General features: G+C 40.9%; 1 protein-coding gene across 4 annotated transcripts in view; it reads left to right on the top strand.

The window, feature by feature from the left end:
• CTTNBP2 (cortactin binding protein 2) overlaps positions 1 to 25,085 on the top strand; it is a gene marked incomplete at its 5' end in the record, with an annotated part of 137,984 nt that extends 112,899 nt beyond the window's left edge. For all 4 annotated transcript variants that reach the window (XM_080936326.1, XM_080936325.1, XM_080936324.1 and 1 more), the window contains 9 exons: positions 2,549 to 2,701; positions 3,535 to 3,722; positions 8,893 to 9,071; positions 11,826 to 12,031; positions 12,321 to 12,497; positions 14,679 to 14,742; positions 16,558 to 16,690; positions 17,913 to 18,011; positions 24,360 to 25,085. In XM_080936326.1, coding sequence (XP_080792452.1) covers positions 2,549 to 2,701; positions 3,535 to 3,722; positions 8,893 to 9,071; positions 11,826 to 12,031; positions 12,321 to 12,497; positions 14,679 to 14,742; positions 16,558 to 16,690; positions 17,913 to 18,011; positions 24,360 to 24,641 — 1,481 coding nt within the window. In that variant the 3' untranslated portion in view covers positions 24,642 to 25,085. The remainder of the gene's footprint in view (positions 1 to 2,548; positions 2,702 to 3,534; positions 3,723 to 8,892; positions 9,072 to 11,825; positions 12,032 to 12,320; positions 12,498 to 14,678; positions 14,743 to 16,557; positions 16,691 to 17,912; positions 18,012 to 24,359) is intronic.
• Between the last annotated feature and the right edge of the window lie 302 nt (positions 25,086 to 25,387).

The raw sequence follows: 25,387 nt of genomic DNA, 5'->3' as shown, positions 1-25,387 counted from the left end.
ACAGAGGCCTGAGGACTTTGGGGTCCAAAGTTTGCTTTCCTCTCCCTGTTCTGCCAAATCTGCTTCCTCCTCCAACCTCCTCCTCCCCTTCTTCCTCATCTCCCTCCTTTTCCTTCTTCTTCCTCCTCCTGCTGCTTTCCAGCTGCCCCCTTCTTGCTCAAGTGGCTCTGAGTCCTCATCAACCCTCCTCATTTCCCCCTCTTGCTTCTTCAGCAAGTCCTCCTCAGTGATTCTTGGAGAATCATTCTAGGAGACAAAAGCTCTCATAAGTGTTCCCTGGTCTTACACTCTAAAGGCTCCAGAATTAAATCTAAAGTTCTTAGAATGTTACATCAGGAACATTGTGGTCTAGCTTGTTATTTGTGCTTATTTCTCTGGATGCCTAAAACACCCTCTACCATTCTCATCCTTGTGAAGGGACCCACGACTGTTAATGTGTGAACAGAAAAAGTGGTGGTGTGGAATAGGTATGGGTTCCATGGTTTCTGAGCAGAGCAAGGCATACCCAGTGATCCCCAGGAAGGGGTCATGGGTCTGTGGGTGTCTCTGCTTTCTGCATGCAGAAAGACTTAGCTAGAAAATGATCCTTTGATGATAGAAGGCCTCAAAAAAGGAAAGGCCTCAGAAAAGATCTTTGTAGTCAAAAGGGCCCCCTAGCAACACATGAAATCCTCTTTTCTCACCTAGGCAGCCCTCACTATTCTATAAGGGAGGAGTGCATTTTATTACATCTTTCTGGCAAAACAACCTCAACCATCTCCTTAAACTTTGTATCTAGCTTCCTAAAACTAAAACGTCAAATCTGAAATTCTGTAAAATCATTAATCCATCCAAACAATATAGACTTATGAAAGTTCAAATGGATCTGCAAAAAAAAAAAAAAAAAAAACAATGCCCAATAAAGTGTGAAAAGCAATCACACCAGACTATAGGGTCTGGTGTCTCTCCATCACAATCACAGCATGCTAAATATGTGAGGAATAAGGCAATGACAAACATGAGAAGGCATGGCAGTAGACAGTTTTAATTCTTATGCTTCTATAATATACAAACATATGTTTATGGGCATGTATTATATATTTATTTATTTAAGAAAGGGTCTCTCTATGTAGGCCTGTATTGCTTTAAATTCTTCCTGGCCCTCGGGTGCTGTACACATACTTGTATTTCTGAGACAATGCTTGAACCTTGAGAAGTATAGGCTGTTGCCATCGTTACCAGACAGCTGAACAGAAGATCACATGAAAAAATAACTTGACGCCTACCCCTGAGCACAAGGAAATTGAGAGATGGCTCTTCTTTGGAGCCTAGTTTTTAAAGCTGTTTAGCAGAAGAGGTTCCCTTACATTGTTCAAGGATTCTTCTGAGACTGAAAAACCTGTGGCATCTGTAATAGGGAGAAGAAAATACAGAAGTTTCTCTCATGAGTATCCATGACAAGTAGAGTGATCCACAGGACGGGGTTCAGTACATTAATTTATTATTAATTTTCATATTGGAATTGCCTTTTTCATGGTTTAACTAAAACAGTAAAGGCATAGAATGCCTGGTGGGTGCCACGTATTCTGTTGTGCACGCTTTGTACACTGGCTTATTTGTTCTCTGTTAGCAAAAAAATTCCCATTAGCGTAGATCTTTTAGTTTGGGTCAGTATGCACTCCCGTGCTGACTGGGAGGAGCCGTAAGGATGAGCACACTGGACTTGACTCCCTCTCACTGTTTCTGAACTCTTAATCTGATCACTTCCTAGGGCCAGAATGGGCTTAATCTCTGGAAGCCTTGCCTATGAATGCTATGGACATCTTATACATGTGTGATTTAAATACCTTAATCTTTTATATTATGAAACATACATAAAATACCTATTAAAGATCAAAGACTAATTTAACTAAATTATCCAATGAGCCACTGAACAAGCCAGGAATTTTAGACTCTTCAGCTTCCAGAATGTACCTATGTACTTCCTCTTGCTCATAAAACCTTTCTTCTGTCCTTTGTATTAACTTCTTAGCCATTTATTGGAAATAAAAAGGAATGAATCTATGTCTTCATATTCACCAGGCAAGCCTTATACTGTGGAGCCCTACCTCTGGCTTTTAATGTATTTTTATGGTTTTGTTACCTGTTTCTCAATCCACAGGTTAAATATTATTAATTTTTTCAAAATTTATGTAAGATGGGATAATATTTTAAATATTCCTTGGTGGCTTGTTTGTGACAACTTCCCATGTTCTCAGAGTTGTCATTTTCAGTGTGGCAATGGACTCCTTTTATTTTTATTTTTGCTTGAGCTTGTGCTGCTGGAAGTTGGGTAGATTCTGCCCAGGATTTTCTAGGTAAGAGGGATTGGCATGTTGTGGGCATCTTCAACTGTGGTGAGTGACACCATAGAAGTTCCTGGACCTGCTGCCCTCAACCCTTAGCATTTTCAGAGCATGCCTACCACACAGCATTATCTAGGAATACTTTGTCTTCTGCATTTGGCATTTTATGCTGGTTTGTGTAGGTTTTACAAAGTTATGAACCCCAGTGTTGTCTCTGACCACAGCTTGTCTGATCCCAGTGAAGCAGTTCCCTGTTAAGAAGAAAATAATCGTCATCTTGGAAAACTTGGAAAAGTCTTCATTGTCTGAGTTACTGGGGGACTTTTTGGCACCTTTGGAAAATCGCAGCACTGAAAGCCCATGCACTTTCCAAAAAGGTAAAGAGGCGAGAGAAGAGGCTAACCAGCCAGCCTGTGCAATGTGGTACCAGCACCAGTGGTTGGGGGCAACACGTTGTTTCTAGGTTCTTAGCTTCTTATTAAGGAGTAGAAGAAAAGCCCACATTATCACAGAGTAGCAAGGAAACTATTTAAAATCGAAAGACACATTCTTAAAATCTATGATTGACCACATGAACTGAGCTCAAGGGTTTTGGTGGTTGTTGTTATTTTTAATGAAGTTAAAAGAAGTAAGAATTTGATTGCTAAGAGGTGCAGCATAGATAACTCTCTACCTTAATGAAAAGGTTATGTAAGCTCTCCCTCATTCTACATGTCCTTTCCCACAATGCACCTGATTTTAAAAACAGGTCCAGATATGCACAAGAATAAGAGGATAAGTAGAGAATTCTCCCTAAAAGTTAGCCTAACACAGTTTTACCTTACTGTGCAAGTATTCAACACAAGTCCAGGCTGAATATGGCATCGCTCCTGGTTCTTGGGTAGTGTTTCTAAATGGGTTTGGATAGAAAAAGAGCCTTACCTAGAGGGTTGCTAAGGAGAGAAAGTTACCCCCATTGTTTAAAACAGGTATACATGAAGCTCACTGCAAGTGGAAGCTCTAGGTTGCTAGATGCATTGTTCAGAAAGGGCTGTGTCTCTAGCCCAAGTCAAGAGGAGTCCCAAGTTGCTCAGTTATTATATTATACTTGTCTGTCTTGATATCACTCTAATCTTTCTGTCCTCAATGTACAAGTTATGCAATTCATGTTCTTGATTTGCATTTGCACAAAACAAATGGCTGAGCTTGGATTATGGTTTGGTTGTTGTAGGAAACGGAACATCTGAATGCTATTATTTCCATGAGAACTGCTTTCTGGTGGGGACCATTGCCAAGGCCTGTCTCCAGGGCTCTGACCTGCTGGTGCAGCAACACTTCCGCTGGGTTCAGCTGCGCTGGGATTGTGAGCCCATTCAAGGACTTCTTCAGAGGTTCTTGCGAAGGAAAGTAGTCAGCAAGGTAACAAAAGCAGAAGCTGCAACCTTCGAAGGTGGGAGAGAGGTGGTCTTAGCTGGGCTTGAGTTCCACTGCCTGTGTAACTGCAGACTAGGATCTTCCGCAGGTATCCAGAGTTGACTGGAACAATGGATGCGGAGCTCACAACAGCAGCTGCACCCTACCAAAACCAATGGCATGGGTCTTAAAGCTTCACTGTTAGAGAATGTGTGTAGAAGTTGTAATAGTTGGGGGATAATATCATGTATAAGAAACTGTTTTTACTGGTGTTATCAATGGTTCTTAAGAAACCTCATCAAGCTCCAAAAGTTGTATAGAAAGTTAGACTGCGCTTAAGCAAAAGTCACTAACACCTTGGAGCTCTGAAGACATCACTTAACCACTCACGCCATTTTGATGGACAGCTTTTAGACTATGATGGGAAATGGTTTAATCATCTTCTCTTAGGAACAAAAATATTTGTTTTATAGAATCCCATACATAAATATAGCTATGTTGATGAAGCATAAGATATTATTTAATAGTCTGGGACTAGACTGACATCTGAGTGTTCTTCAGAGTAGATTTGTTATGGAAGACTCGATTTGATTTTCTCAGTTAATCCTGTACACTGGCAGCATTTCAACAGCAGCACATTCTACACCTACTGATAAGAGAACAGCCCTCCTCACCTGGGTGGATCTTGACTGTCCCTTCCAGACTACAGACAATACTTGACACATACGCACAGAAACTAGGGCGAAGTAGCATGCAGTGTCAGCCATCTTTTTTAGAGACTTGCAGGAATCCTAAGAAGTTTCTCTGTAATGTTTCAGTGACTGTAATGCTTTACCCTCTAGTTCTAGACCATGGCTGGAGCACCTGTATGAGACCAAAATTCTCTGTCAAGGACTTTTCAAACTTGGGCAGATAGGCAAGCATGAGGGAGTGTGGCAGATGTAGATAGGAAGAAACAAGTGGGCAGTTTCTGCCACCAGTGATTTGAATTAGTATCTGACATTCCCAGAGAAATCTACATGGCTAGTCATAGATATATTCTCTTGGCTAAAGCCAAGTCATTATATAACCTCGATAAAAAGAAATAAAAGTGGAGTAAAAATTGTTAATCTGAAGTGTTTCAAGTAACTAATAGCTTCCATTAATTTTAGCAATGTGATACTTAACACATCACCACTAAAGGTGATGCTAGTGATTCAGTTCTGTAAACCGACACATCCCCTGCCAGCTCACATACAAGGAGAAGGAAGCTCCTGTTGTTCTTGTCTATAGCATTTGAGAGTGGGATGTGGCACGCAGAGTAGGAGCAAGAACAAGGACTTTCATTTCCTACCAATGACTTCCACGCTAATAAAGTAGACTCCCTGGAGTGAGCGCACAGTGGAACAGGTGTTTGCTACAAAACACCCTAAGTCTCTGGCACAGAAAGCCTAACCTGGTAGGCACTTGGAGGCATGTTTAGGGCTTAGTAATAATGTTGTTTCCCAGATCTTTCAAATATGTAAGGAAATGTATCTTTCAAGATACTAGGCTTCTTGCTAATATGTAATAAAAATAATTAGTTTTAGAGAGAAATTGCCATTTAGCTCTCTCTAATTATAATGCTGCTATCAGAATCCTTGCTAGAAGAAGATCAGAGAAAGCAAAAGACATGTAGTTCTTTTGTCTTTTGAGGAGAATGGAGTCATGAGTCAAAGTGACAGGCAGCACAGGGTAGCACCTTGGCAGAACTACAGCTAACCTCTGTGTCCTTTGTCTTTTCCTTGGCCAACCAATCCCTTCACGTAGAGCTTGCCAATATTTGCATTGATCTTCTTGTAAATAATATTTAGTTATTATTAAAACACTACACATTTAAGCAGTGAATTTTGATTGTATTCATCCACAACTTCCACTAATATCTCCTGTCATGTCTTCCTCCCAACTTCAAGTCCTCTCTTTTATTGTTAATGAAAACAATGGGCGTGGCCCATATGTTTACAGGTGTAGGGCCATCCATGTGAGCATGACAGCCTACTGGTGGTAGCCATGCCCCCAAAGTACAGTGACTTCTTCCCCTGTCAACCATGAAAGATACTGGCTCCTCTGCCAATGATAAAGCCGTGGGACCTCTACTCATGGGTGCTGGAATTTTGACTGAGTAAATCACCACCACCTCATGTCTACTTTAATACCATTATTACAGAGTAGAGCAACACCATATGGATCATCTTTCTTAAAAAATACAAGCTTCATGACTATTTTTGACTTTCCAACAACAGAATTTTTTTTCCCTAATAGTACATCAGTCTTTGTCTTTTGGAGAAATCTCTGTACCACCAAAAGGAAACTTGATGTTATCAAGTCTAATTTTTAAAAGCTCCTATTAGAGGACAGAGTTAAATTTTCACTCTTAAAATTTTGAGAGCAAATCTTTTATACTTAGGACCTTATGCATTTTGTAAAATTAGCATGTTAGCTGAGGTCTCCCTGTTAAGGAAACTGTTTAAAAATTAAAACATGGTCCAAGGCAGACATGCCACGGATCCAGATGTGTTGTCATTGTGCACGCAGATGTGAAGTAGTCATCATTTTCATTTCATTAGTTCCAAATGTGTTTGTATTTTGAGCACCTGCTTCTTACCATGCCTAGTGAGGTTCTCTATCTGCATGGAAATATTAATTTCTCCCAGAAATGATGTTTCAGGATTTGGGCCAAATTTATCTTTACCCTACACTTCTACATGCTTCCCTGTTTGGTCTAGGTTCATGCAGTCAGCATGGAAGAGTAATGTACTCATGCCGTACATCTAACCAAACAGAACACACCCTGCCCCCAAACATGGCTTCTGCTTCTGCCTTTCTGTTGCTAGTTTCTGTTGCAGACATAGGACATAGTTTATACAGTGTTTTTAAAGTCATGGCCCTTTGGAAAACATAGCAGTGCAACAGGCTGTAAGTGGAAAGTGGTCATTAGGACCTCATAGGATGGGATGGGCAGCCTTGTAAATACAGGCCAGCAATGTTGGCTACTCAAGAGGACAAGGCAGCAGGATCACGAGCTGAAGACCAGCTTAGGCTAAAGAGTAAATCCATGGCTATTCTGAGTACTTAGACCTTGTGTCAAAATAATAAAAGTAAAAATGTTCAGGGCTATAGTTCAGTGACTGAGCTCTTAGGAGACAAGAGGTCTAGGTTTGATTCTCCAGGAAAACACACACACACACACACACACACTAGTTGAAATGAGCTCTACCAGACATTTCTGAGATGCATTAAACAGGGGTTTCCCACACATTCAGTAAAAACTTGCCACTCACTCGCTACTGTGGCTTAAGCACTGCCTCACTTCCTTCTTTTGAATAAATACATAAAGCTTGCATCTGTACTTAAAGATGATATGTCTGGAAGGATCCCAGGTTAATGAGCCTGGCCCAGACAATTTATTTAACAGATGGCACAATGTATTAGCAATCCCAACATGGGGAGGTATTTAAAGTGCCTTGGTGTGTGGCTTGCTTTCCTCCCTAATGCCTCCAGCCCACAGAAAACGGCTGACTCTCAGGATACACCTTTTCTTACGTTAAGTTCTTCAGCTCTCTGAACTGCAAAGTTCACAGAGGTGTACCTCAGTGTGAAAGCAGGTTAGTGTGCAGAGGCTTGGGTTCCATTCCTAGCCCAAAAGTAAAACATTGAAACCTGATGTTACTTTTCTTTAGAAGTAATAAGTGATGTTTAGAAACAGAAGGCATACAAAGATAAATACATTATGACATCTAAGTTTCTAAGTGTCTCTACAAAACTGTGCTTATGCTAAATGAATATGCACTGAGGATATAAAATCATGCAATAACTGTAAGACCAATTTAGCAGAAAGACCCCTGAAGGAAACTCCAGCCTTTAATGTATTGGCAAATGATAATCACTGTCCCCCTAACAGCCATTTTGCACATGAGACATTCTCTACAAGCAACATCTATACTTGGAGAGATAGGCACACACCTGTTTCTCCAGTTCTTAGGAGTAGGCTAATTCCATTCTCCTATTGGAAATTAGGTTTCTTGCTGAGGCTATATAACAGGGGGCTCTTGGCAAGAAGTCCATTGAATAATCATGAAAAAAAAAATAAAACCCCATTGTTCCTGAGGGAGTTGGGGCAGAGTATGTTTCCATAGGGACTCTGTCTGCATCCGCCTTGGTAGCATGTGGTCCTGCAGAAGCAGCTAAGGAATCCCTCTGCTTGCTAGCTGCCTCTCTGGTCCCTTCTATACAGTTAAGTCTGGCCTCTCCATGCTTATTCAGGGCTGATCACAGGGAGAACAGTATGAGCAGAGGTCAGCAACAATGCTTAACGTTAGTAGCAAAAGTAGCATAGTAATTATCAGTAACATTAAAAACATCTTATGACTTTTTTCATACATATGGATGTTTTGCCTTTGTATATAAATGCACAGAATGCATGCAGTGCCTGTAGAGGCCCAAAGATGGATCTCCCGAGACTAGAATTGTATGGGTTCTGAGAATCAAACACAAGTCTTCAGTTAGAGTGGCTACTGCCCTTAACCACTGAGCTTTCTCACTAGCTCAACGACATATTCTTAAGTGCAACATACTCCAGTTTTTTTCCTAGTACATATTGTGTCTGAGCACCATTTTTTCTCTATTAAAAATAGATGTATCTAGTTACTTGAAAATTGCTAAGAGTAAATCATAAATGAAGTCACTGTTAAAAGTATTTCCTGTATATGGGATGGCACCTAGACTAAGTAATAGTCATTTCACACTATAATGTATTCAAAACATCACACTACATCATAAAAGGAATTAGTTTTCAACTGTACCTTAACATAAAAAAAGTAAATAAGCCCTAACCTGGGTTTTGCCATCTCTTAGCTTTGTAACCTTGAGTAAGGCATCATCTCTTTGGGTCTCACTCTTCTGATAAGTAAAATAGGGTCAAAATACCCAGCGGGGAGATCTTGGGGAATACCTGTGACACTGGCATGTGAACACACCTAGTCTGAACATGTTAGTTACACACAGCACCCAGTTTGCTTTTTCAGAATCTTCCTACATCTGCCTCCGGGAAAGGCAAAGTCAAACTGAGCTATATTTTGGGCTTTGTGCTTTATATTTTTAAATCAAAACAAAAACATTGTTTTTCTAAGCCACAACCCTGTGTTCCATCCCTCTCTAGTTCAGAGGTCAGCTGCCTGCACCCTGCGATCCTGTATGTAAGATTGTGGACTGGGCTCTGTCTGTCTGGAGGCAGCTCAACTCCTGTCTGGCCCGCTTGGGTACACCGGAAGCACTTCTTGGACCGAAGTATTTCCTGTCTTGTCCAGTAGTCCCCGGACATGCTCAAGCGACAGTGAAGTAAGTGCCAATTTTTATTTACGTACTAAAAACAGTTGTAGTATTCTCGTCAGCTTTAATTGTCAACTTGAGAAAAAATCCTAGCCAGAATAATTGCCTAGAGTAAGTGAGCCTCTGAGGGATTACCTTTACACTTAATTCATACAGGATTCCCCAGCCCACTATGGGTGTTATCATCCCTAGGCAAGTGGTCTTGAACTGTATAAGGAAACTATCTAAGAGGGCTGGAGAGATAGTTCATCAGTTAAGAGCCCCTTCTGTTCTTCCAGACCTGGGTTTGATTCTCAGCACCCACATGGCAGCTCACAACAATCTATAACTCTGGTTGACAGGGATCCAACAACTTGTGGCCTCCTTGGGCACCATACACACATTACACAGCTACATATGTGAGCAGAATACTCACATGCATAAAAATACGGTAAGTCTTATGAAGGAGGGTAGCTAAGCGTGAGCTAGTGGGTAAGCAAGTATTGCTCTACAGTTCCTGATTTCTCTACAGTGCCTCTGTCAGTTTCCAGTCCTGACATCACTGATGCTATGGCCTGGAAGATGAAATAAACCCTGTACTCAACTAAGCTGCTTTGGTCATGGTATTTACCACAGTAACAGGAGAAAAACAGGGCACATGGTGATTTAGTATGTTTGAGACTTTGATTGGTCACAATACAGCTTTTGCCAACTCCTGTCATTAGCACAGAATGACAGTTCTGTCATAGAGTGACCATGGTGTGTCTGCTACATGACTTCCTAAGTAAAGGTATTTCTGCTAAATCAGTAGCAGCTGTTCTCTGTGAACACATGCCAACTCACAAACATGCACCTTACTGAAATCCTCCACTGGCAAGGTGCCTCTTAAGAAACTTCAAATATGTTATACATACCATCCCTGAAACTAAAAAAAAAAAACCCAGCATTTAAAGGAGTTAAACTTTCTTCTTTATGAGCACTGACTGTGTCTGCCTTTGAAGCAACATACAAGAGCTGTGTATATACGAAAGAAGTATGAATTAAAAAACCAGGAGGAGACAGAAAAGAGGATCACCATTCAGCTCAGCCAGGTAGCATCCTGAGCAGATGTCTTTTTTGGAAAGCAGAAGATGGGAATCGTCTTCTGTGTTGTAAGAAAAGCCACCAATATGATGAGTTAGTTGGGGGAAAGGGGGGGATATTAAATGGACACATTACCCTGATAAACAGAATTCCACATTTATGTAAGTGATGATTATTTCATCATCACAACTCAGAGCAGCCAGGTTGGGTTTGTTGTTGTTCTGTTTTGATATCCAGAGCCTCAGGGTTCTTAAGAGCCAATTTTCAGCCTTTCCCATGGGGAGTGCAGTCTTTGCACAGGAGCTGTGTAGGCATGGGGATCTTGTCTTATTAGCAATCTGACGCTATAACAGCTTAGTGTGGTTAGGATATCAGGTGAACGGCCTGATGCTGTCACCCACAGCCAGCATGAGGACTCGGTTTACATAGATTTCCCTCAGGTCCTCTGAGTGATAGTGACTGGGGTAATGCTGGGTTTGCATTATAGCTCTGAAGGTCCCCTCCAAAGAGAAATGCTGGACAGTTTGTCCATTCCTTTGTTTCTGGATAGAAAACACTACAATCTCCTTTGCTCTGCAAGAAGCACTATCTCTGTTTTCAAGTCTCAGGAGAGAGCACAGAATGAAGGATGAGATGTGTCAAAATGCCTCAAATTGTCGCTTTTTTTCTTCCCCGATCGAACCCATCTTTATACACTCAGCACTCTCTTGCAGGTAGCTATACTTTTGAATACTAAAATCTTGGGAGTTCAGGGTGCCGTGCAGGTAGGGTGTTTGCCTAGTGTGTTCTAGGCCCAGAGTCTAGGAAGAAAATGTTGGCCTAGAGTGCCAGAGTTGTCTGTGTACACTACTGCTTTATTATTTTTCTTGAATTATCTGTAACTGAGCATTAATGGATAACCACATCAAAGCAGTGCTTTAATAACTTTTAGGAATGCTTGTAATTATATACCAGTATCCAATAGCTTTGGAAAACTTTCTGTCCTCAGAGACATGGTTTTGTTTCTATATCCTTGAATTGTATTACCTGGTTTTGAGTTTTGTTCATTTTGTGAAACTGGGTATCTAAGTCTTCCTTCATACACACTAGGCAGGTTCTCTGGTACTCTGAACTGTTAAAGCAGCAAAAACACTGGTACCGTAATTAGCACTGATTACTCCAAAGTCAGTCACAGTGCCCATGGCTTACAGCTAAAATATAAGAGATACGCGTGAAACCACAGATGAATAGCCCAGTTCTCTGCAGGGCAGAGCCATGTGGGTGTACGTATGTAGTGAGGAGTTCCTACTTTGAGGCAGACATTTAATTTGTCAGTGATACATCTCCACTCATATGGTAAAATACATGTGTGTCAAACAAATGTAAAACATTTCCACACAGGTTTTATAGAAATGGCTTTTGAATAGGTGCCTTTTAATGTGCCTTCTTTTCTGCATCTTTATCATACATCCCTTCTTTCTGTAGAGTCTTAAGGATTAAGACAGGCCTGTAAATCATCAGGATCATTCGAAATACTTTGTTCTTGAGACAAATACAAACTGCTTTGGTATTGGATACTTTTATTTATTATACAAATAACCCTCAAATGTCCCCAACCCAGAGAAACATGCCCGGTAAATTTCGTCCAAGTTTTCAGGTCTGCCCTTTTCATGAACTTGCGTTCAGTTATAAGAGACTTGCCCCTTTGTCCTCTCTTGTAAGGTGGATGTCTAAGCTGTGGAATGCCGTTATTGCTCCCAGAGTTCAAGAAGCAATACTGTCAAGAGCCTCCATGAACAAACAACCTGGTGCGGGGCAGACGGCTTCCAAAAAGCACCCTAGCCAAGGACAGCAGGCTGTGGTGAGGGCTGCTCTCAGCATTCTGCTTAATAAAGCCGTTCTGCATGGCTGTCCCCTTCCCAGGGCAGGTATGTGGGGCTGTGCACGAATGAGCAAAATTACATTCTCTCTCTTACTGTTTGGGATTTGTTTATATGAAGTATGTCTTTGTCACCTTGTGACTAAAAGAAAAATGAACTGCTCACAGCGTTGTACCAGAACTCTTTCTGTTTTTAATTGCTGGCACATATTTGAATTCTAGACCTCCATGTGCTGGTCTAGCCAACTCCAGCTTGGTTACTGTTAAGAAACCTATGAGTTAAGACTTGGTAGTGTATTTCAGCTCACTCAATGAAACTGTGTGTTGTGTTGTTTCAGAGCTGGACCAGCAGATAGCAGACTTCAAAGGAGGGACATTCCCCCTGTCTATAGTTTCAAGTTATAGCAAGAAGAAAGGAGAGAGTGGAGCTTGGAGAAAGGTGAACACCAGTCCTCGCAAGAAGCCTGGGTACTTCTCCTCACCCACGTGGAACAAGCCAGACCTGAAGCATGAAGGTAAGGATGTGCTGTCTGCAGGATACCGGTTCTGAGTGAAAGCGGGCTTTTGTTATTAAAACTGCATTTTTTTCAAGCCCCTCTGAGATGCTCGGTTTACACCTTCCTGGGATGAACCATGTAATAGTTTTCCAACACATAGCTGGCAGCCTTCTACCTAAAAGATAACAAGTTGAAGATGACGAATTTGTTTTCTTGGTCTCCACAATTAAATCTGTCTTCTTTTTGATATTCCGCTCTTTTTACATAGACATCATTCCTCAAGTGGAACTTAGCTTAAAAGCGTACATGAGTAGGTATATTTGATACAAATGTAGGCTGTTGATGCATTAATTGGTTTAAGTATTGATTTCCTGTGTGGTGTGTTCAGGGTCAGGTGCAATTTAAGGAGCAGGAAAAGCAGTCAGAAAGTCCTCATGGACTTTAAAAGAAATGACTAGCTTGAACTAAATAATTACCTGTTCCACAAGCATTGTCACCATATGCTGTACTATGACAACCAGAATCACTAGAGGGAGGAAGGAAGCAACAGTATAGGAAACAGCAACATGGAAAACTCAGCTCTGCAGTTGGGATGTTAAGGAAGGCACAGCAGTGCACGGCTTTAATTCTAACCTGTGAAGGCAGAGACAGGCAAGTAGCTCTGTGACACTGAGTCCCCTGGTCATCTAGTCAGGACTATGTAGTAAGACCCTGCCTCAGAAAAAAAGTTAAGATATAAATCATAGAATCTCATTGACTTAGGGCTATTTGTAGTCTCAAATATAATATACTGCAAAATATAAACACTCTGTGAAAGATTGGTAAAATGGTCTTTTGGCTTACACTGTTTTCAGGTCTTTTTAGTTTATGCTGACTGGTGTATATAAGAGTCCAAAATCGAGAAACAAATTTTGCAAAGTGTATGTTATTTTTAAGTCCTTGGGTTATTTTAACTTTATAACAATAATTCTCTCAGATGATTAGATTGAATAATTACAGTGCTTCATTTGATTTTGGTTTGGGACACAAATGTTTGGTTGGAGACTGAAATGGAAGTAACAGACCCTATGAGATCACTGTGGAAGTTCATGAGATGTAGTGCTGACCACTCATTTCTCTCTAAACCTAACAAGACGACCACTGTGTTGGCTCCCGGACTTCCACGCACCAGTGGGCCCATGGTGGCACTTATGCAGGGATCAGGACAATGCCTATTGTAAGTGCCACCAATCACAGAGCAAGACTAACTAGTGCAGCAGTCTTCGGGACATGCCATTAATGATGTTAATTTAAATTCAGCTTACTTTCTAAAAACCCGTTTCCCTTGTGGCTTTGGCATTCAAACCAAGGGCTCGGAGCACTCTAAGCAAAAACTATACCACTACGTTGCATCCCTGCCTAAAATCATTCTTTATAGAACATTTGGGTCAGCAACATTCACATAATTTCAGACTTTACTCAGAAATACCTAAGGGTTTTAGTGTTTTATAAAATTGGAAGTAATAGAAATATATCTTGAATCTAAAAAGACTTAGCATTGTTCCATATACGTTTCTGACTATAGTCTAATAGGAAATGCATTGCATCAGGACAAGTGTATGCCCACTATATACCTGATACAAATAAATGTTGTTAGGCAAGAATACAGAGTCTGACACTTTCTGTTCTCTTAAGTGGTCCATAATTTGCAAACTGGATAACTTTGGTTTGATGTTTATGGCTCTTTGTATATCATTCCTAATTTCTGAATAATAATACTTACTAAAGCATTAAATTTTCATAAGGACATTGCCGGCACCACATGCAGCAGCAGATTAACAGGTAACACATCAAATCTGCACATGGTTTTGGAGTGCACTAATGAAATGGCAAATATTAGCTCCTCTTCTGGTACTTTGAGAATAAAGACCTAAACAGATCAATAGTTCAACTACTGAGCAAAGAAGAAGCCATTGATAAAAACAAAATGCAGGGTTCCTAAATTGAGTCTCAGGTTGTTTTAATTTTATTGTCCACAAGTAAATAATTTATTCCCCAGTGTCGGAAACTATACCATAGCCACTGTTGAGAGAATATTTCCACACAAGGTGGATGCTAGTCCAGGCCCAGTGCTTCAGAGCCTAGAATCTCGCTTTAAAAAACAATTAAGAATGCACAGGAGTAATAATCCAGTCTGTTGACAATGGCTGTTTTCAACAGGTATGAGAAATAAGACTATACCACATCTGAATATGAACAGGAACGCCTCTCTGTCAAAGCAACAGTAAGTTTCAAGTGTTAACCAACTTAATTAAGTATTTAGTAGAGTGCTAACGTTGTTTTGTGCAGTCATTGTAGCATTAATATGATTTTTGGAGTACAAATTATCACTAACTGAAGACAACACATTAATAAAAAACTTTAAATGAAATCTTGTTATGTTCCATAAGCATTATATAAACCCATTTTGCTTCTAATTTGTTGGATAGTGCTGGAAAACTAGGTCTCATGTTTTTTAATCAAGCTTTATCATTTAACAAATCTGTAAGAAGGCTCACATTTGTGAACACTTAGATGGGCGGTTCTCAACCTGTGGGTCCCGACCCCTTCATGGGGTCAGCTAAGATCAGCCTTTATATCAGATACTTATGAATTATAAGTTACAAAAGGATAACTGTGAAGTAACAATGAAAATACTTTTGTGGTTGAAGTCACTACAACAGGAGGAACGGTATTCAAGTGTCACAGCAGTAGGAAGGTTGAAAAGCACTGATTTGGACAATCAATGGATAAGGTTTTTATTGTGAGATTGCAGACACAGCGTTACCTATAAGGTACTGTGTTTATGGGGATCGTTTTAGTCATATTCCCCTTATGGTCCTGGTGATTCTTTCAGCTACAGATATTGTGGACTATAAAGAAAGATTTAGTTAATTATAGGATGGAAATATTTTGATGGTTTGCAAATAAAATGTACAGTGTGTTCCCTGTTCAGAGTATTACAGAGACAGGTAAATGAGATTGTATTTTTATGTGACTCCCCACTAAGACCATTACATACCAAAGCTTGAGTAAGTTTTTCTCTTAAGTCGTTCTAAAAGTTTCTTTTTCAATTGAGAGAACTCAGAGCCTGGACTGCTAAAGGGAAAAACAATCAGGCTAGCCTGTTCCAGTTTAAAATAAAGTTTTGTTCCAGTGTATTACACTGACATACACCCCTCTCCCCATCCCAGCCCCCCAAGTCCCTGCATATTACTTTAAACTTTTTATAATCCTTGATACAAATACAATTTCTCCCTTATCTCCTTCTAAACCAGTGGTTTTCAACCCATGGGTCGCAGTGTCAACTTCTTTGGAGTTGCATATCAGATATCCACATGATGATTAATAACAGTAAAAGGATACAATTGTGAAGTAGCAGAAAAATAGTTTCATAATTGTGGATCACCCACAGCATGAGGAATCTGATGAGGGAGGTTAAGAACCACTGCTCTCAACCCTCCCGCTCTCTCTTTGGGGTTCCTAACTATACCCTGCTCAGCCTGTAGAATGTTTTCGTATGTACTGATGTGTGTATGTATTTTATGTGTGCTTTACATTGGTAGTGCTCTTCCATGGAGAAAACTATTTGTCCCTTGTTCAGATTTTATTGCATGCCTGTGGTTCTTTGTGTAGGACTGAGGCCTTGTGGGCTCTTCCCTGTCCACATTGGCATGTTCATTGCTATGATCCTTATTCAGCATTTGGGCAGACATGTTGGTGAACCTTTATGGGTTTTAACTTCACTTTGTTAGATCTATGTGATAGAGAAAAGGGAGAAAGAAAGGAAATTAAAATAGTGTATACCAACATAGCTTTCTCTGTGGAAAAACAACAGTTTTCTTACAAGAGTTTCTTGGCTAGCAGTTAATGACCTTGAGAAAACCAGTTAGTATTTGTCTCTTGGTCGCACTGGATGGCCTTTATGGAGTACTTGGGAGAATATTGGACGCTCTCTTTATCTCAAAGTTCAGAAGGTAGGGTATCTACAATTCTCTATTGGTAAAACTGGTTTGTTCCCATTTTTGAAAAACTCCCCTCTGGTCTTTGAATTAATTAGGTCCTTAGAGACTGAGCTATCTGTGACATTGACTTTGGACCACAGATTCTCTCTTGGTTCTGATGATGAAGCAGATCTGGTCAAAGAACTCCAGAGTATGTGCTCCAGCAAATCTGAGTCTGATATAAGCAAGGTAAGCATTCCCCGGGTGCAGGGTCACTGGCTCTGTCCAATAGAGGCTTGTCTTTACAACAGGATGCTGGGAACCACATCCTAAAATGCATCCCCTAAATGAAATGCCTCATAATGTATCATTGTTGATGCTATAAATCAAATCATCCTTGGCTTTACTCAGAAAATTCATTTCAAGTAAAATGATTATCCCAGGCCATTAGATAGTAGGGGCTTTGTTGTTCTCCTCTGAAACACCAGAGCTTAAAATTGTGTATTAATTGTATCAGCACAAATCAAGCCAGCACATTATTTGAGCAGTCTTTTGATTGGACAAAATGTGTGTGTGATAAAGCCCAGGGTTTGCATGCTAGACACGTGTTCTACCCCTGAACTGCATCCCCATCCTCATGTTCTGATACAGACTCTCTCTGCTATGTGCTGTGGTAGCTTAGGCTACCCTTGATCTCAGAGTCTATCTCCATAAGTAGCTTTATACAAAGACAAAAGTTTGACTTTCATCGCCAATCTTGGTACCTAAGCTATCAGTAAGATACAAGTTTCATAGCAGATCCAGGTTACAGACAGAACCGCACCAACTTTCTTTACAGAGAAGGAAAAGAGGGGTCCTGTATAATATGTGTTGTCACAGTCTTTAAGCTGTGAAACCTGAAAACCAGACCTTAGATACCAGTGACCGGAAATCTCAGGAAACATTAAGAGCATCAAGTCGAACCTGCTACACTTGACCAAGCCTCCTCCATAAACACTTTACTTGGAAGGCAGCAAAACACTCACAATGTGCTGGAGATCCAGTGACAAACTCAACTATTTCAGATGAGCGCTGAAACTCTCCAGGAAAAGTGACTGCCTTATTTGACCTTGCTGGCAATGAACTAAAATCCTTATCTACAGCAAAAAAAAAAAAAAAAAAAAAAAAAAAAAAAAAAAAAAGAAAGAAAGAAAGAAATAATGACTCACATGATAAATTGTCCTGACTTGCCAAATAGATTCTTTTTTTTTCTCTCTCTTCTGCTTTTCATGAGAGATACCTTTTTAATAGATTCTTCATCTTTGGTCTAAAAAAGTATATTCTTTGAGCAGGACAGAGTCTGGAGACATCTCCTCTAGAGGTTTCCAAGGACAGGGAAGTAGGTGTCTGCTCCTCTGTGGTGTTTGGCTGCGCTTCAGGTGAACTGCGGTGTAACAGCAGAGGCTGGACTCAGTTGGGCTGTCTTTTCCAGATTGCTGATTCCAGGGATGACTTAAGGAAGTTTGATAGTTCAAGGACCAACCCTGTGACTTCAGCACCTGTCAACCTGAGAATGCCAGTGCCACAGAAGGTAAATGCCTTTCTTTCCCAAATGAGAGAAAAGAGGTTTGTTATAGAACCGACTTTTCAACTCAACTCTGTAATTTACACTGAGAAACGAGGGTGGGGGGGGGGGGAGTATCCATGAGTCAATTAAGATGTTAGTAACATGCTGAGCTTTTTCTTACCATTTGATATTATATTCCAAGATTTTTATGTTTACCTTACAAATCTTTGTTTTCATTTTATTTCTTGCATGTGGTGACTCTTGAGTTAAATGTAGCAAAGGAAGAATGGTAACATAAATATCTTAAGACACAAATTCTCATTTCCTTTGAGTTTTAGTGAGAGACAGTCTTTGAGAAACAAAGTCAGAGGCGAACAGAAGAGCTAAGCTCTATGTGGATTGTGTTAGCCCACATAAGGGACAGAACAACTTGGTGAACAGGAACATTGGATGAAATCCTGCCCATCCATTGCTTTGGGAGGATGCACAGGACCTAGAAGCACTTAGCAATACATGGCCTATGTTCAATGAACTCTGAGTTTCCATCCCCTTCCTGTTCACATCTACCCCCACAATGGCTTACAAAGACCAGTGTGTACAAGGACAGGTGGGGCGGGTTTTTAAGTGGGCCTGGTGTGACTATTAAGTGACTCATTTTTAGCTGGTTTTCCTACGGTCCTGTATTCACAGCTTCTACTGCTGTGGTTCATTAGTTCTGGTTAGTGATGTTTGTATTGGAAGGAAGTGGGCTGAAGGCCCTAATAAATAATACATTATAATAAAATACGTAGCATGCTATAAAGACCTCTCTGCCTTCCAAGAGAACACAGTCCTTGTGTTCTGACTGAGCATTTGGTTTGAAATGATTTTCAGTTTGTCTCTCTGCCATCTTTAAATCCTTAATTTACTGCCCATGTGTGAGAACTTCTCTGAGCTTTGGTTGGTCCCCTAGAACTCATTGGATAGGGTAGAGGAATGGGCCCAGGTCATCTCAAGAAATGGACTAATGAGCAATAATAAACAATCCCCCCCCCCCCAAGTATCAAGTCATTTTTTTTTTGTATGAACATATTTTGTCTGTTCGATGTAGGAATGGCTCAGTGGTGGAGCATTCCCCTGTCTTACCACAGATCAAACTCCCACATTAAAAATAAATAGTGTTAGACAATGTTGTCTTTTTTTTAATGTCTGATAGAGAAACCTTATTCTTGTGTTATAAGCCATTGTCTCTATGGATATAGTGCTGGAAGTGATGCAAGCTACAGCCAGACACAAAGCTTTGTTTTAGAAGGGAGCTTACGGTCTGGTCCGTTCTCCTGCCTGGCCTTTTAAGAACCATGTGCTATGGGGTCTTAGGATAGCTGCATCCTGGTTTCTTTGTTTTATAGTGAAGGCACCTGGGGGACACGTCCCATATAAAAGATGCTTTTCTCAGGAGCTGCCAGCAGAGGGCACAATGCCCCAGCTGTCTGGAAGCTGGCAGAGTCCTTTCTCTATCTTGTTTACAACTAAGCCTGCATTTCTTGGTTCCACGCCCAGTTTCTCCTCTTATCAGGAAATAACTCCCTTCTGAGGTGAGAGCACTCCCAATTAACTGAAATTACTTTCTCCTTCATGGCCAGAAGGCATACTCCATCAAGAACCTGCTCCTCCCGCCCCGTGTACCGTGACAGTGAAGGACTGTAACTATTACCTAACCCAAACAGCAAAACACGTAAATCATCCATATAAATGACAAATACTGTAAATGTTTTTCTATTACCTAAATGACGTAACTTCAGAGTAATCTCCATCTCTTGTGGCATAATGTAATGACAGCCACTTCAAGGTTTTCTTAAATCTCCACTTCCTGAACTCTGCCCTCTAAAAGTTCTGCTGTAATTAGACAAAGGTACAGACAGGACCCTGGATTCTCATGTGCAGCCAGGCATGATGTCCAGTGCTCTAAGATGTAGCTTTTGTCTGTCTTTACTTTCTACACCCCTTCTTTATTCTCACAAATATTTTCAAAGGGGCTACTATTCCTTCTAACTTTTCCACATAAGAATTGTATCCCCCCCCCCACACACAGTCCTGTCTGGAGGCAGCCTGTCTCCCTCTCCCTTTAGCATCTAGAGAGACTAGCATATCTTCGAGAAAATGCTTTAGTAGTGTATGAATGGCTCACTTTGATTTAAAAAAATAACGTTTGTTCAGGTTACATATTTAAATTAGAGTTTTTGTTAGAGGACTGTATGTAGGGACCTTGGGTGCTTTAGACCAAGAAGGTTCCAAGATACCCTAGAATGATGCTTGCCTGTCAGAGTGTTGGGAACATTATTCCTTCCGTCTCCATAAGCATGTTTTATGATTTGCATACGCAGACCTTGAATTTCTGTGACTACAGTAAGCCCAAGTGACCTTCCACGTGCTTAACCCCTCCTCCTACCTCCAGGCACTGACTCAGCCTAGACTCTCCAAATATGTTAGAATTTTTAGTAACTTATGTAGCCATTCTGCTTGACCTTGTGAAACAGATCAAAGGACAGAATTTAAATTAATATTCCATAGAGCTGGAGGGATGGCTCATCAGTTAAGGGCACTGACTGATTTTCCAGAGGACCAGGTTTCAAGTTTTAGTACCCACATGGAAGCTCACCAGTGTCCATAACTTCAGGGTCCTACACCCTTACAGATATACAGACAAGTAACACACCAGTGCACATAAAAATAAACAAACACTACCACTTCATCTCCTTTTTCATTTGCCTTGTTATCAGAGATAATTCGTCAAAAAACAGTGGGATTCCAAATTTCATTCTATATTATTGCTAGGTATTGTGTTTATTACTTTTTAGCATGCTTCCTCTCCTTTTGTTATGCCAGGGAGGGAGCCCAGGCCCTTCCCCATGCTAGACAGTGGTGCACCACTAAATAACATATGCAATCTACTGCATTTTAGACCAAATTATCATATAAGGCCAATCGCCAACATATAATCTTCTCAGCATCAACATAGCAGCACAGCTCTGTTGTGTCTGAAAGATTTAACTGAGGAGAAGAGACACATGTAAGAGGTAGATGACTCCCATCCCATAGACAGAAGACCTGGCCCGAGTACCATAGGAAAGGAAAGAACAGTGCACGTTCACCATCCATCACTCTCGTCTTCCTGACGACAGCAGCCTTTCCTGCCTAACTCTGCATCCCTTCAACTCTGAGCCGTAGGAATCCTTCCTCCCCTCTATTACTTGGGATTCATCACAGCAATCAGAAGAGTAACTAATGCACCTTACTAGGACAATAATTAAGCCCCATGATGTTCTGTTATGGTGTCTTTACTGTCATTTCACAGTTAAGTCTCAGCACAGGATTCTCACTATCCAGGACCCAATGAGCTGGGCCGTATTGGTTCTCTTTTATGTGACCCTGACCAATCCCTAACCAGAACAATGTAGGGGAGGAAATATTTGTCTCATGGTTTCAGGGGGTTTAAGTTCAAGATAATTTGACTCATGTACTTAAGCAGAGCATCACCCTGAGGGAGAATGTGGTTGAGGAGAGCGATTTACTTCCTTTGTTAACAGGAAGGATAGACAAAAAACTCCAAAGACCCACCCTGCTCACCTACTTCTTAAGTTTACTAGGAACCAAGCATTCAGTCCGTAAGCTTATGGAAGAGTGTCTCCTACTTAAACAATGACATAAGTACTTATGTCTGGCAACTTGTTGGCACCAACGGGTTTGCAAAGAAAACCAAGCAAGCATGCTAAGATTGGTTTTGGTTTTCTTCTGCACCAATAGCATGCTGTGGGCTGCAATGGAGCACGGACTGACGTGGGGATAGCTCAACACTCTTCCCAGGCTCGCTTGCAGTGTGCTAGTGTGAAAACCATACAACACAGCTGTGTGTTGATTCCCTAAAGAGGAGACCAGTCTGAAAGAAAGCACTCTCTCTCCCGGGCCACACCCACACGTTTGCAGCCCAGTCTTCTTTCCTGTACAGTGCTTGTGCACTAGACCTCACATGGCCCCCTCCCTGCCTTTTACTCATTAGGAACGTGTTGAAATCTCCAGACAAAGGTAGATCAGAGCTGCTTTTCAAATAGCTGGGTCTGAAGATCTGGCAGCAATGGATTTTACTTGAATGATTTAGGGGTGGCTTAGTGGGTCATTTGGGGAGCTTATTAAGACTTTAATAGAGCATAAATGGAAGGGAATACATTTGAGGGAGACTTTTAAAAGGCCTTTAGTGACATACTTAGGACATAGCTAGGAATTTGGGGTTTCTGAAGCCAATGAGAACTTTAATCCACCCATATTTTTCCATCCTCCACCAACACTGCCATAATTCTGTAAGTACTCACTGATTTTTCAGGCAACATCACATTATGTAGAAGAGGAAGGCAGATATTAGAGATGATGGTGACTCCTGCTCAGTTGAAAGAACGGTTTTAACCTGTAATGTGCCAAATGAGATTCCTTAGAAAGATTACATTAAAAATGCAGGTTGAGGAGCACTGGTAATTATGTCGATTGCTGGGTCTCAGTGCAGTCAAGCTAATTAATTTGTGACAGTTCAAACAGAATGGGCAGTGCAAGAAAACTCTCCAGCTGCCTGAATAGAGAAACAGGTCAGCTCCACTGCTGGATCGATCACTGCAGAAAAGGATCTTGAAGAGTTGAGGGAAGCTTTTCAGTTTGGCTGCACTTTACACATGGGAGATGTGTGAAGTCATCTAAAAGATTACACTATCCAGTTGTTTGCCTCACCACGAAGAACTAAGAAAACCATTTTGCTCTCCCGGACTGTATTGTAGCAAAGGAAGCCTCCTGCTTAGCAAGTCTGAACCTAGGTTTCTCAAGTCTTCATGGACATCCTCTGGTCTGATTGCTCACCTGGCCCACATTCCCCATTTTCCCCACAAGGAAGCTGATGGGGAGTTAGCTGAGAGCATCTGTTCAGTCTGAAGGCAGAAATTCCTACCCATCCTATATCTTCTACCCATGCCCCACCCAAGACCATTAAATCTGAATTTTGGGAGATCATGGTGTTGGTGCTACCCAACCCATTCCAGGATGATCGCTAGCATCTTTTGTGATTTCAGCCTTTCAAGAGGATACCACAGCCAGTTTAAGGCAAACTGCTGCCTCCTGTTCCAAGTTGTCTTTATTTGACTCCAGTTTTAAATTTTTCAGTGACTGCATTGCGGCGTGGGTGCATCCTCACCGTCAAAGCAATGTTAACCCTCTTGGAGCTTTGCACAGTTTAATACAATACAGGCTGAAGGACTGCTGTTGAATGAAAGTGGGAATTTCCGCCTTCCTTGTTCTGACTGAACAGATGCTCTCAGCTAACTCCCCATCAGCTTCCTTGTGGGGAAAATGGGGAATGTGGGCCAGGTGAGCAATCAGACCAGAGGATGTCCATGAAGACTTGAGAAACCTAGGTTCAGACTTGCTAAGCAGGAGGCTTCCTTTGCTGGTATATAGTCCGGAAGAGCAGAATAGCATTCTTCGTGGTGTGCCAAACAACTGGACAGTGTAGTCTTTCAGAAAAGCCTTAAAACCCATTTGTTGAAATAGAAAATTGTGAGTTAGCCAAGGTAACATGATGTGGAGATTGGCCTACAGTGTAGTACTTGGTTGCTGAGTTAGCTTTTTGTCACTATGACAGAAGCCTAAGGGAAATTATTGAAAAGGATGAAAGATATAGGTTGGCTCATGATTTCAGCATTTCTTAGTCAGTTCTGTGGTTTCTGGACCTGAATACCTGCAACCTAAATAGTACGAAAAGAGAACTGACTCTGACTGGTTAGTTGGCCTCTGACATCCACTCACATGCACATAAACATGTAACCAATGGTTTAAAATAGATCGTCATTAAACACACACACATTCAGTTACCTACTTCGTCCACCTCGGCCCCGCCTATCATTCACGTCACTTCCTAATAATTCCACGCGTTACAAACCCAGTAAACTGATCAGAATTCTTGAGATCCAGTGCCTGCTGACAATTGCCTCCACCAGCTGAGAGCACCACGCCCTGAACCTATGAACAATAGGGACATACATCTAGACTAGAACAGTTGAGCTTGTTCAATTTGATGTTCTCAGGCCTAAATTTCTATGGAACTCCTGTGGATGTGGAAAATTAAGACTCTACCTTTTGTCTCCTTGATGCCTGCAAATATTTAAGAGGAGGGCGAGGTTAGAAAGCACGTTCCCAAAAATCAAGCAGAAAGTCCACTGTGGTCGGTTGTTAGCTTCTCCCCAGATAGGGAGAAAACTCCTGCAAGTTTACTCCGACACAAAGAGGAGGGAGTGGGGACAGGCAGCTAAATCGGGCAACTCTGATGAACCTGTTGGTTGGTTTTCTCCTCTCCTACAGGAAGCCCGGCCTCTCAGCAGCCATCAACCTACTGAATGCAGCAACAGTAAATCAAAGACTGAGTTGGGTGTCTCGAGAGTTAAATCTTTTCTTCCTGTTCCTAGAAGTAAAGTCGCCCAGTGTTCCCAGAACACCAAGAGAAGCAGCAGCAGCAGCAGCAATACAAGGCAAACAGAAATCAATAACAACTCCAAAGAAGAGAATTGGAACCTAGACAAACACGAACACGTAGAGAAACCTAACAATAGGCCTTCTACAGCTCCTCCAAAAACATCACCTTAATTTCTCTTGTATATTTCATATGCAGAAACCAAGACAAAGAAGATGTAAATACTACATTCAAATGAATAATACCATTTTCCTGTAATATAAAGGACGAGTGTGGGACCACTATTCAGCTTTTTGTAAAGGATGTGTTGATAACTTCACATTTTCCTGTTAATTCTATAGGACTAAACTTCGATCCCATGAAGTTATGGCAACTTTCCAAGTAGTTTTTATTATAGAAATGTTGTAATCCTTTTAACCAAGATGTTCAGGGGTATTAAAGCAGAAGTGTCTGTGTTCTGTATATTTCTATCTGCACATATGTACATATATGTATATTTACAGAAGTTGCACACATGTGTACAAGATTGGCTTAGATGAAATGTGCCATTTTGAATGGAGAAGATAATTTAATGTTTATCTGATGGGGAATGACTCGAACGAGGCAATAACAAAACATTTCTCAGCAGTTACTTTCCATTAAAAGCCATATGAAGTATTTTGCCTGTTAAAATTCTAGTTTTGCATTTCGAATCTTTTAGTGGTTACATTGCCATCTGGTTACACCATGTATATATATATATATATATATATATATACATATATTTATGCTTCTGCGTTTGCATTATGACTTGTAAAAATATGAAATTATAATGCAATAAAAGTGTTATCTTTCTTATAAAACTTTTGTACCTAAGTGGATATAAAAGTTATATGCATCAAGAAAGATGTCGATTAAATGAATTTGGAGTTAACGTCTT

Source organism: Micromys minutus, assembly GCF_963924665.1.
Source record: "Micromys minutus genome assembly, chromosome: 23".
Taxonomy (NCBI): Eukaryota; Metazoa; Chordata; class Mammalia; order Rodentia; family Muridae; genus Micromys; species Micromys minutus.
The sequence above is the reverse complement of the archived record's forward strand: the minus strand, read 5'-3'. Positions and strand labels throughout refer to the sequence as shown.